This window comes from Bison bison, unplaced genomic scaffold (genome assembly GCF_000754665.1).
Source record: "Bison bison bison isolate TAMUID 2011002044 unplaced genomic scaffold, Bison_UMD1.0 scf7180017864495, whole genome shotgun sequence".
NCBI classification, from domain to species: Eukaryota; Metazoa; Chordata; class Mammalia; order Artiodactyla; family Bovidae; genus Bison; species Bison bison.
Window position 1 is genome coordinate 7,787,861 of NW_011495054.1, and position 12,675 is coordinate 7,800,535.

General features: G+C 44.9%; 1 protein-coding gene across 2 annotated transcripts in view; it reads left to right on the forward strand.

Annotated features, from left to right (window-relative positions):
* SART3 (squamous cell carcinoma antigen recognized by T cells 3) overlaps positions 1-12,675 on the forward strand; it is a 41,308-nt gene that overhangs the window by 5,887 nt on the left and 22,746 nt on the right. The window contains exons 2-6 of one of the 2 annotated variants that reach the window (XM_010828684.1): positions 4,925-5,051; positions 6,145-6,249; positions 8,445-8,629; positions 9,853-9,958; positions 11,181-11,305. In XM_010828684.1, the coding sequence (XP_010826986.1) occupies positions 4,925-5,051; positions 6,145-6,249; positions 8,445-8,629; positions 9,853-9,958; positions 11,181-11,305 (648 nt within the window). The remainder of the gene's footprint in view (positions 1-4,924; positions 5,052-6,144; positions 6,250-8,444; positions 8,630-9,852; positions 9,959-11,180; positions 11,306-12,675) is intronic. The other variant, XM_010828685.1, reaches the window with a different exon arrangement.

Below are 12,675 nucleotides of genomic sequence, written 5' to 3' on the forward strand. Positions count from 1 at the left end.
CAGGGGGGCCACTCTCTAGCTGTGGTGTGTGGGCTCCTTGTGGTGGCTTCACTGGAGGAGCTCGGGCTCTAGGCGTACAGGCTTCAGTGGTTGTGGTAGCCAGGCCCAGTTGCCCCGCGGCACGTGGAGTCTTCCTGGACCAGGGGTCCAGCCTGTGTCCCCTGCGTTGGCAGGTGGATTTTTATCACTGGACCGCCAGGAAGTCCGCCTTCGGCCATGCTGCTAGGTGTGTAAGGACAGCTCGCTGCGGTGTCAGTCTGTGCATTCCGTACAGCTGCTGACATTGACCATTACTCACGTGCACTCCCTGGCCATCTGTGTCTTCTCTGGATATACATTTTTGGTTCATGTCTTTTGCCAGTTTTTATTTGGATTGTTTGTTTTTTAACTCGTTTGGAGTTATATCTTTTAGATGTTAACTTCGTCAGATACTTGGTTGATACACCCACCCCCCACCCCCCGGCCTATAGCTTGTCTTTGCAGCCTCTTAACAGTCTTTTACAGGGCTTTCTAGGCGGTGCAGTGGTAAAGAATCTCTGCCAGAGCAGCAGACACAATTCTTGCCTAGCAAACCCGATGGACAGAGGAGCCTGGCGGGCTGTACAGTCCATGGGGTTGAAAGAATCGGACACGACCAGGAGCTGAGCTTGCGTGAGCACGACAGCCTTTTCCAGAGCCAAAGGTTGAGAGTGTTTATTGTGAACGCTTGTTTTCTGTATTAATCGCTATCATGAATTTTGTTTTTTACTGTGTTACACAGTGGAATGCAGTGATTTAATTTTACAGATTGAGCTTGCCTTGTATACCCGGAATGCCTCCCACTTAGTCATGGTGTGTAATTCTTTTTGTACATTGGCTTTAGTTCTCTAAGTTTCCTCTCCACACTGTGCTAGCTGCAGTCTACTTATTTTGATTTGCTGTGTTTTCATTTTCATTCAGTTCTGTGTATTTTAAATTTTCTTTGAGATTTCCTCCTTGATCGATAGATTATTTAGAAGTGTATTGCTTGGGACTTCCCGGCAGTCCAGTGGTTAAGATTCTGCCTTCCAGTGCCGGGTTTGCGAGTTCAGTCCCTGGTCGGGAACTAGGATCCCATGTGCTGCAGGATGTGGCCAAAGAAAAAAAAAATTTTTTTTTATTGCTTAATTTCCAAGTGTTTAGAGAGATTGATTCCTACAGTAATTGATTTCTAGTTTGCTTCTCTTCTTACCAGAAAACATACCCTGTGTGATTCAATGTTTTAAAACTTTGTTGAGGTTTGTTTTATGGCCCAGGATATGGTCCCAGTGAACGTTCCTTGGGCACTGGAGAAGACTGTGTTACTCTGTTATTGTTGGGTAGGGTGTTCTTTATATAGCAATTAGATCATGTTGGTTAACGGTGTTGTTGAGTTCTTTTATATCCTTGCTGATAATCTGATAGTTCTTTTAGTTTCTGAGTGGGGGCTGCTGATTCCCAGTGTAACGGTGGCTATGTCTGTGTCTTCTTTTAGCTGTATCAGTTTTTGCTTTCTCTATTTTGAGATTCTGTTGTTCGGTGCCTGCACGTTTGGGATTGTTTTGTCTTCCTGGTGGGTTGATCCTTTCATCATTACGTAATGTCCTGTTTTATCTCTGATCATTTTCTTTGCTCTAACGTCTACTTTATGTGATATTAATATAGCCACTTCTGCTCCTTTTTGTTTGTCGCATGCTGGATCTTTCCCCATCCTTCTACCTTGTATATTTTTATTTGCTTATTTATTTCTAGCTGTGCTGGGTCTTTGTTGCTCTGCAGGCTTTTCTCCAGTTGTGGTGAGTGGAGGCTGCTCTCTAATGTGGTGTGTGGGCTTCTCATTGCGGTGGCTTCTCTTGTCGTGGACACAGGCCCTGGGGCACGTGGGTTTCAGTAATTGCGGCAGGAGCACTCAGCAGCTGTGGCTGCCCGGGCTCTAGAGCACAGGCTCAGCAACGGGCTTGGTTGTGCAGTGTGTGGGATCTTCCTGGGTCAGGGCTCAAAGTCACGTCTCCTGCATTGGCAGGTGGACTTTTTTTTTTTTTTTTTACCACTGAGCCACCAGGGAAGCCCCCCATCCTTTTACTTGAACTTGAAGTGAGTTTCTTGTAATCAGCATTCAGGTAGGTTGTGTTTTTATTCACTCTGCTATTCTCTGCCTTTTAATTAGCGTGTTTAGACCAGGTCCTTTAAAGGTAATTATTGATATATTATCAAAGAATAGCAAGAGGAGATAAGAAAGCCTTCCTCAGCAATCAATGCAGAGAAATAGAGGAAAACAACAGAATGGGAAGGACTAGAGATCTTTTCAAGAAAATTAGAGATACTAAGGGAACATTTCATGCGAAGATGGGCTCAGTAAAGAAAAGGCAGAGGAACCAGAGATCAAATTACCAATATCCGCTGGATCATCGAAAAAGCAAGAGAATTCCAGAAAAACATCTATTTCTGCTTTATTGACTATGCCAAAGCCTTTGACTGTGTGGATCACAATAAACTGTGGAAAATTCTGAAAGAGATGGGAATACCAGACCACCTGACATGCAAATTACTGAAACATCAGAGGGCAGACACGCTGAGACCATAATCACAGAAAACTAGTCAATTTAATCACACTAGGACCGCAGCCTGGTCTAACTCAGTGAAACTAAGCCATGCCCTTGGGGCCACCCAAGACAGGCGGGTCATGGTGGAGAGATCTGACAGAATGTGGTCCACTGGAGAAGGGAATGGCAAACCACTTCAGTATTCTTACCTTGACAACCCCATGAACAGTATGAAAAGGCAAAATGATAGGATACTGAAAGAGGAACTCCCCAGGTCAGTAGGTGCCCAATATACTACTGGAAATCAGTGGAGAAATAACTCCAGAAAGAATGAAGGGATGGAGCCAAAGCAAAAACAATACCCAGTTGTGGATGTGACTGGTGACAGAAGCAAGGTCCGATGCTGTAAAGAGCAATATTGCATAGGAACGTGGAATGTCAGGTCCATGAATCAAGTCAATTGGAAGTGGTCAAACAGGAGATGGCAAGAGTGAATGTCGACATTCACTCTTTCCTCCAAAATCACTGCAGATGGTGACTGCAGCCATGAAATTAAAAGACGCTTACTCCTTGGAAGGAAAGTTATGACCAACCTAGATAGCATATTCAAAAGCAGAGACATTACTTTGCCAACAAAGGTCCATCTAGTCAAGGCTGTGGTTTTTCCAGTGGTCATGTATGGATGTGAGAGTTGGACTGTGAAGAAGGCTGAGCACCGAAGAATTGATGCTTTTGAACTGTGGTGTTGGAGAAGACTCTTGAGAGTCCCTTGGACTGCGAGGAGATCCAACCAGTCCGTTCTGAAGGAGATCAGCCCTGGGATTTCTTTGGAAGGAATGATGCTGAAGCTGAAACTCCAGTACTTTGGCCACCTCATGCGAAGAGTTGACTCATTGGAAAAGACTCTGATGCTGGGAGGGATTGGGGGCAGGAGGAGAAGGGGACGACAGAGGATGAGGTGGCTGGATGGCATCACTGACTCGATGGATGTGAGTCTGGGTGAACTCCGGGGGTTGGTGATGGACAGGGAGGCCTGGCGTGCTACGATTCATGGGGTCACAAAGAGTCAGACACGACTGAGCAACTGAACTGAACTGATATATTAGGTCTAAAGCCCGACATTATTCTTTTCTGTTTGTTTCCTGTGTTTCTTGTTCTCAGGGTTCTCTCTCCTCACCTTTGTGTGGGTTACCTGAACATTCTCTGGATTCCAGCTTGGTTACTCATATGAAGGTTTAGAGTCTTGGTCTATATAGTTTCTTAGTAGTTGCTTTGAGTATTTCAGTGTATTTCATTTACATGGTATCTGTGTTTTATCCCTGAGTAAAGTGTTGAAATGTTCCTCCCATTTAGGTCTCTTTACCATTTTTCCTTTGTCATTGTTTTGGGTATCAGATAGTCTTAAAATTATTTCCGTTATCGCATACAATTTAGAAGAGTCGAGAAGGTTCACTTGTGCTTACCTGTATTTCTGCTCTTTCTTCCTTCCTGATGCTCCAAGATTTCTCTTACCATTTTCCTTCTCGTTGAAGAGGTTCCTTTAGCTGTTTAAGAGTAAAAGCCTGCTAGTGACAGATTCCTTTAGTTTTCCTTTGTTTCAGATGTCCAGTATCTTTGGAAGCAGTGATCTTAATTTATTAACTTCTAGTTTGAAAAGTTTGAAATGAATCATTTTGTGCCTGTCACTCAGCTTCATCTGGTACTAGTCTGTCATCATTCTTGTTTCTCCTGGTAGGGTTTTCATTTGTTTGTTCAGTAAAAGCAAAGCGCTCTTAATTACATGTCCCTGGCATGTGCTGCGGTGTGATACTGAATTACCTTTCAGAATTCTCACCATCTGGCGGGGTATCCCATTTTACAGATGAGAGAATGGAAGCTTAGAAAAGTGAGTGACTTGCCTCAGGTCACACTGTGTTTGTCTCGTTAGCCTGTTGCCTGTATTTCTGGGAGAACCAAGTGTGTTCTGGGGCCTGTAACAGATGTGAAGGAGTGTTGCTGCTGCTGCTAAGTCGCTTCAGTCATGTCCGACTCTGTGCGACCCCAGAGACGGCAGCCCACTAGGCTCCGAGTGTTACATTTATTTTAAAAAGTCTCTCAGAATTCCCTGGTGGTCCAGTGGTTAGGACTCTGCCAGGGGCCCAGGTTCAATCCCTGGTCAGGGAAGTAAGATCACACATGCCGAGTGGTGTGGTAAGAAAAAAAAAGTCTCCTGTATGTTTTTCTCCATCTTCCTGAGGGAAGTGTTGCCTTGCTGTTTTTGTGTCTCTTCCAGAAAACACGTATTTTGTGCTTGTAGCAGGCGTGCGCTTTTGCCAGTGGTGACAGAAGCTGAGTTATTTGATGATCGCATTCTGAATTTCCACCTGTGTTCCTTTTCCTTCCAGCTGTCTATCAACGTCTATGACTACAACTGCCACGTGGACCTGATCCGGTTGCTCCGGCTGGAAGGGGAGCTGACCAAAGTGAGGATGGCACGCCAGAAGATGAGCGAGATCTTCCCTTTGACCGAAGGTAGCGCTTCCGCAGTTGAGCCACTTTCATAAACACAGAGAATTGAAGGGTCTTTTTTCCCGTGCTGAAAGTGGGACATGCTCCTTATAAAAAATTCGGGATAAGTGTAGTGGAAGGAAGAAAATCCATCCAAAGTCAGCGACTTTTAGTTTATCATCTTCTAGGATTTTGCTAAACATAGTTGTGGTCATGCAATACCAAGTCCACAATTCAAATCTTGATTTCTTTATCGTAATGTTATGATAAAATATTTCTGTATAATTAAAATTTCCCCATTCCCTTTCTGCTTCCCATTCTGGTATTTATGTATATAATCTGTTCTCTCAGAAACGGATAATTGTAACTATAGTATAGTTACACTTTCATAAGCAGGTTTAATTTAAATGTTTCATACCTTATTTGTTCCACAGTAGTTGGGCATTTAAGTTATTTCTTCTTAACTTGGCTTATGAAATGTGATTATGCCAAGCATCTTTGTAGTTAAATCTCCATGAGTATATGTAATCGATCTTTTAGGGACAAGTGAGTTAACACAGATCCTAGATCCAGCTCTGTCCCCCTTTCCCTCCCACAAAGCATGACTGTGGAGTGTCGAAGCTGAAATCGATTGCCTTTCAGATGTCTTTCTGGCTTTGTGACATTAAGACCATCATATAAGCGTCCTGAGGCTCAGTGTTCCCAGCAGTATGATGGGGTAACAGTAGTTTCTGCACACAAGGCATTCTGTGTGCCTCGCTTAACACGTGCTCGGCGTGTCATGAATTCTTGGATAGATGCCATTGTTACTAATGTTACTGTTGCCTGCCTCTCAGGATTTTGATAGATATTGAAAGAGAAAGTGTGTAAGTACTTTGCAGAATATAAACTGCCCCGTAGCTGGAGGGATATTATGACTTCAGTGATCTGCTCTTACTTGGAAGCGTCAGCCTCGTGTGTGCTTAGTGCAGGTTGTAAGAACTGAATTTCTGTGAACTGGGCCAGGGTGTATGGGGCAGACGAAACCTTTGCATGATGATGCCTGGAGGTGCATCAGCACACGACTTTGGGCGGGGCTGGGGGATGGGCAGTGATGCAGGGCGTGGGTGTCTTGCAGAGCTCTGGCTGGAGTGGCTGCACGACGAGATCAGCATGGCCATGGACGGCCTGGACCGGGAGCATGTGTACGACCTCTTCGAGAGAGCGGTGAAGGATTATATCTGTGAGTCCCCTGCGGGCCGGCCCAAGCGTGTCTGGCAGGCTCCTCTCGTGTCCCTCTCGGTTGCTGGGACCACACCGTGAGGCGCTGCCCCCAGGAAGGTCCTTCAAAAAGCAGTGGGAAAGACTGGAGTGCGGTTATTATTATCACTGTCTGTGGTTTTCAGTTGAGGCTTTTGGTTTCACAATACATGTGGAAGAAACAGATGAAGGGAGGAGGTGAATAGACTTGCCCCCAGCATTTATCTCCAGGGAGAACTTAGCTGCTATTTCCAGGTGACTATGGCAACCCACTCCAGTACTCTTGCCTGGCAAATCCCATGGACAGAGGAGCCTGGTAGGCTGCAGTCCATGGGGTCGCTGAGAGTCAGATACGACTGAGCGTCTTCACTTTCACTTTCATGCATTGGAGAAGAAAATGGCAACCCACTGCAGTGTTCTTGCCTGGAGGATACCAGGGACGGGGGAGCCTGGTGGGCTGCCGTCTCTGGGGTCGCACAGAGTCAGACACGACTGAAGCGACTTAGCAGCAGCAGCAGCAAAGGTTACCTTTTATGTATTGAATGGAATTTTAGAAGCTTTGGACAGGATGCTTGATTTCCCCCAATACTAAAAAACTTTAAAAATTTTGAAATTATTATGGATTTATAGGAGTTTGCGAAGATGGTACAGAGAGGTCTTGTGTAGTTTCTTGATCCAGTATCCCCCAGTATCTTATGGCTGTAGTACATGCGTGCTCAGTCACTTCAGTCGTGTCCCACCCTTTGCGACCCCATGGACTGCAGCCCACCAGGCTCCTCTGTCCATGGGATTCTCCAGTCAAGAATACTAGAGTGGGTTGTTATGCTCTCCTCCAGGGGATCTTCCCAACCCAGGTATCGAACCTGCGTCTCCTGCACTGTAGGCAGATTCTTTTCCACTGAGCCGCCAGGGAAACCCCATGACTGCAGTACAAACTCAAGGAAATGGACCTTGGTACATACAATGTGTGCGAATAGTTTTGTGATATTTATTTCACCACTGCCTCGAGCTACAGAATCATCCATCACCATGGAGATCTGCCTTGTCTGTTGGTCTTAACAGTGAAAGTGAAGTGTGAACGCTTTCTCTCTCTTTAAATCCAGTTTGATGGTATATAAGTCTCTAAAATATTTTCTCGGCAGACACTGAGGACTGTATCAGACAATGCTGTGGACAAAATGTTTTTAAAAAAGTGTTTAAAAAAAGTCCCCATTGTTAATTAAATATCCCTTTTCCCTGTCTAATTGTCCTCACTCCCTGTGTGGGCATTTCCCCTTGTGAGAAGTGTAGACCCTCCTGTAAACCTGACTAACCCTCACTAAGGGAGGATTCTGCTTCAAGAGCTCGTTCATTTCATTTTGTATTCCGTAGCCCACGTGGCAGCTCTGTGCTGGTGAGGGAAAACAGAGCAGCTGACAAACTTTAGCTAAATTCTTTGAAATAGATTTATTTCATTGAAAAAGCAAGCCTCAGGAAAACATGCAGGAATTCTCATGTTAGCTTTATCTTTTAGAATTTTTATTTTCCAAGATTAGTGTATAAGCATCAACTTACTTTCAGATCTCTGAAAAGTGACTTAATAGGCAAAATGTATTTAGTAAAAAACAATGCATTTATCAAGAGTTTAATTCATTAGTTTTAAAGCTGCAGGAGTGAGCATATAGAAAGTTTATTAAAGAGGGAAAGAAACAAGGCAGCCAGGTCTCTTGTGTTTTAGAGATTTAGAATCTTTGGTAACAGGATTGGTATTTAAAAAATTTTTTTTTTTCATTTCAATCAGAAGGCTTAAAAATGAATCAAGATTTAAAAGTTGGAACAGTCTAGGCTTTGCAATCTTTCTGAAAAATCATTCAGATTTCTAATTATATTCTTTGAAATCTGTTAAGGGTTCCTTCAATTTTAATAAATCCGCTTTATAACCAGTCATAAGATTACGTATTGCCACCTGGCATGTACTGCTTACATAGTCAGGTCTCTCTGACGATACTTGGTAGGAACGTTAGGTGGACTTCCTTCTCAGGCTGCAGTGTTGATACAGGTGACCTGGGGTGCCTGTCAGTGATGCTGTTCTCTTTATGAATGAGCACTTTTTCAGTGGGCTCATTTCTTCTGTTTGCATCAGAACAAAAGTTTTGACATTTGGGCATTTCCTATCCTAAATATACTTCTCATTTTTAGGTCCTAACATTTGGCTAGAGTACGGCCAGTACTCAGTCGGCGGGATTGGTCAGAAAGGTGGTCTTGAGAAAGTCCGCTCTGTGTTTGAAAGGGCCCTCTCGTCCGTCGGGTTACACATGACCAAGGGACTTGCCATCTGGGAGGCATACCGGGAGTTTGAAAGTGCCATCGTGGAAGCTGCCCGGGTGAGTACCCAGTGCTTGCCTTCGATCAGCCGCTTACCAGTCTTTGTTAGTGGTCTCGGAAGAACACAATTAACAAAACGGTCTTTGCCCATCCCTTGGTGGGTGGGCAGTAAAGTAAATAAAATGAAGTATCTTTGTGGAATAGCAGGAATGTCTTCCTTGACTAAAAAGCAGATGCCCTACAGGCTTTTCGTAGTGTTTAAAAATACTGCTGTTTTAGTTATGGTTCCAGGTGAATGTACAAGGATAACCAAGTCACCCCCCCAAATTATGTATTAATATTAGTATAATATATAAATATAGATTATGTTAATATATACATGTTATCTACTAATGTAATATAAAAATATAATTTGTATTAAAATATAAATATGTTAATATAAATATAAATTATATGTAATATATATAATTTTGAAGGGGTGACTTGGTTATCTTCGTACACTGTATATATAGAGCGTGTCCCATAGTGACTATGGGAGATTTAACCTCATCATAATTGCAGTTTTTAGACTAGACTATGATTTATAGAATTTGAGAGCCCACGCCCAGTGTCTCTCCCACTACGTGTGTGACCACACTGTTGTTGGTACGCGGTGGAGCCCTGTATTACTTGGATCATCATGATTACAAGAGCCCAGGCCCTTCCGGACTGAGTCCCTGTTGAAGAACGTGCAGTGATGCCTGCCCCCCACCCTCCCTGAAGTGCCGGGGCAGAGCCTCTGGCTGACACGTGTCATTCGTGACCCCATGTGGACTCTGGTCCTGCACTCCCCTCAGTATTCCTGCAGTTTCTGCCTCTGTGCTTTGATTCATGCTGTTCATTCATCCGGGAGTCCGTTTCTGTCTCATTAGTTCCGGAGAGCCTGCAGACGTGTCCCAATGCCAGCTCCTCTAGGAGTCTTTCCTAACTTCCTCCCTGGATAGCTGCAGACAGCCCTAAAAACCAGCCTGAAGCAAGCCACGAGCCTTTGATACTTGAGATGCCTCTGTCCTATCTCATGATAGTCATTTGGGTCCATTTCTTAGATTCCTTCTTGCTCTCCCCATCACCATCAGTTGGTAGAGATAACATTGACATTTGAGCCTCTTACAACGTTTGGCATAATACTTCATGTATAAGGGGTCCTATGAATTTTTTTTAGTGTGAGCTAAAAATGTGCTGAAATAAGTTTTGAAGTAGGCAGAACCAAAGTTTGTCATTTACTACGGGTTTGCTTCTTTAGCCCATGGCTGGCTTCCTTTCCCCTTCTGACTGGGAACAAACCTTTGATTCACAGCTGGAGAAAGTCCACAGTCTCTTCCGGCGACAGCTGGCGATCCCACTCTACGGTAAGAGAAACTGCCCCGTCAGCAGTCGGCGCTTTGGGGCGTGTTATGATTAGGCCTTCCCCAGCATCTCGTGAGGCAGACGTGGCTGGCGTTTGTTTTCTTATTGGACAGCGTCACTGTTGACAAGGCCCTGGGTGAAAATGTATCTTGGATTGTTAACGCTCAGGAGAGTTGTGAGGGTCAGAGGCGGGACTCCCAGTTTCCCATGTTAAGACATGGTGCGGGGGTGGGCAGAGACAGGGTCTCTGAGAGGACTAGGGAAGCTGACCCCCTGTGTTTTCTGGGGGAATGAGAGTTCTGTCATAAGCATCTTCTCTTCAGAAGAAACCTCCATTACAGGGTGGATATTTGACGTGGGCTTACGTTACGTCTTCTGTGGAGGTGATTTGGTTCAGGAGCACAGTTGATTGGAGTAGCTCTGTCTGAATTTTTGGGGGTTGGGAAAGATTCTTTTTCGTGTGAACATACTTTGGCAAGCCAAACCTCCTTTTTTGAACGCAAGAAGCACTGAGAGGACTTTCCCAAGCGTGGGAGGAGCTCGAGGCCACCGTCTTGCGTGTTCCCTGGATGCGGTTATGCACCGCACAGCTTCGGAACCTCTGAACCCAGGTGTTACTTCTCTTTTTACTTCCTGGTTTATTTGGGTTTGATTTGACAAATTATAAAGTGGCTCTCCAGTTGAATCCTTGGATGACAAGCAGAAAAGGCCAGAGCGGAGCTGGCTTGTACATTTCACCTCACATACCAGTGTGAGAGAGTGCAGCATGGTGAGTGAGCGTGAACTTGAGCCAGAAGACTGCCTGGGTTCAGAGCCTCTCTCTGCCATTGACTGTGGCCGGGTGATGTGACCCTCTGCTTGTGTTTCCTCAACCGCATTGTGGGAATCACGGTAGAACCTCCCTTGCAGAATTGTGAGGATTGAATGAGATAATGGATGTGAAGTATTAGAACATAGGAAGCAGTAGGTAAGAGTGGTTATAGCCTTGCTGTTAGTTTCATTTTCTGATGGTTGGATTAGCTGGTAGGGCTGCCCAGGATGGTTCTTCAGGATAGAGTCTGGGGCCAATTCAGGGCTCAGCAGAAGAGCTCAGGGTTCAGTCAGTAAGAGCCCATGGCCAGAGATGCGGGAGGGGCCCGGGGCACCTGTCTCAGAGTTTACTCTGTGTTTGAGTTGATAAAACCCAACTGTCAGACCCACAAGACTGACTCCATCTCTCAATAGATATGGAAGCAACGTTTGCAGAGTATGAGGAATGGTCTGAAGACCCCATTCCAGAGTCAGTAATTCAGAGCTACAACAAAGCCCTGCAGCAGCTGGAGAAATACAAACCCTACGAGGAAGCCCTGGTGAGTGTGGCCCCTTTTACATTAAATGTCTGTCTCCCAGCTTTCCCTAAGTCAACAGTTGTGAGTAAAACAGGATCTTTGTTTGTCATGAAATGTGTAGGGTGGATAAATGTGTACATTCACTTTACATCCTGATAATAGGGTGAACGTCCATGTGCCCGCCACCCAGGTTAAGAAATAGCACGTTGCCAGTCCCTTAGGAGTCTCCTCTGTGCCCTCTCCAGTTGCTTCCCCCCCCCCTCCCGAGAGGCAACCACTTTCCTGACTTGTGATCATCATCCCCTTGCTCTTCTTTATAGTTTTACACCCTATGAACGTATCCTTAATGTATAGTTTAATTTTGCTTGTTTTTGAGCTTTTGTACAATGGAATCAGGCTGTATATTTTCTTTCATTCAAGATGTGTTTGAGTTTTACTCACGTTGGTAAGTGTAGTTACAGTCCGTTTGTTTGCACTGCTGTAAAGTTGTCTGTGTGTAAACTGTCCTGTTCGTAGGCAGTTGGGTTGTACCCAGTGTCTTGCTAGGAGGAGGAGAATTGTCCCGATGACTCTCAGGCGTGTCTCTTGGTGCACGTGGAAAAGGGTTTCTGTAGGCACACATGTAGGAGTTGTGAGGAACATGTATCACAGTGGAAGGAAGTGCTGGGCCCTGAGGCAGAGCTGAGCTGTTTCCAGGCTGTCAGTCGCTGCTTCTGCCGGCGGTGTCAGCGTTCTCATTGCGCGCCAGCTGGGATGTTGACATACATTTTAGCCAGTCTTCATGAATTTGAAAGTACAGTTTAAATTTGCATTTCCCTTTCATTACTAATGAAGTTGAGTGTCTTTTCAAACCTCAGATTTCCTTTTTGAAAAAAACCTTTGAAGTAGCTGTTAAAATCTTTGCCTCATTTTTCTTTTGGTTTGTCACATTTTTTCTGATATCTGGGTGTCCTGGGTCTTAATGCATACTTTTGGTTGCATGTATTGCAATTTCTTCCTCCCAAGTTGGTGGCTTGTTGTTGCCATCCCACCCCCCCCCCTTCCCCGCAGTGGCATGTTTTGATGACTAGTTTTGTTTTTTTTAAAGTAATTTTACTTATTTTTGGCTGTGCTGGGTCTTTGTGCTGGGCAGGCTTTTCTCTGGTTGCGGTGAGTGGGGGCTACTCTTCATTGCGGTACAAAGGCTTCTTGTTTCAGTGGCCTCTTTTGTTGTGGAGCACAGGCTCTAGAGGGCGCAGGCTCAGTAGCTGTGTCTCGCAGGCTTAGTTGCTCCTGGGCATGTACGATCTTTCCGGACCAGGGATCCAGCCCACACCTCCCGCATTGGCAGGCGGATTCTTTACCACAGAGCCACCAGGGAAGCCCAGTGAGCAGTTCTTAATTTTAATGTA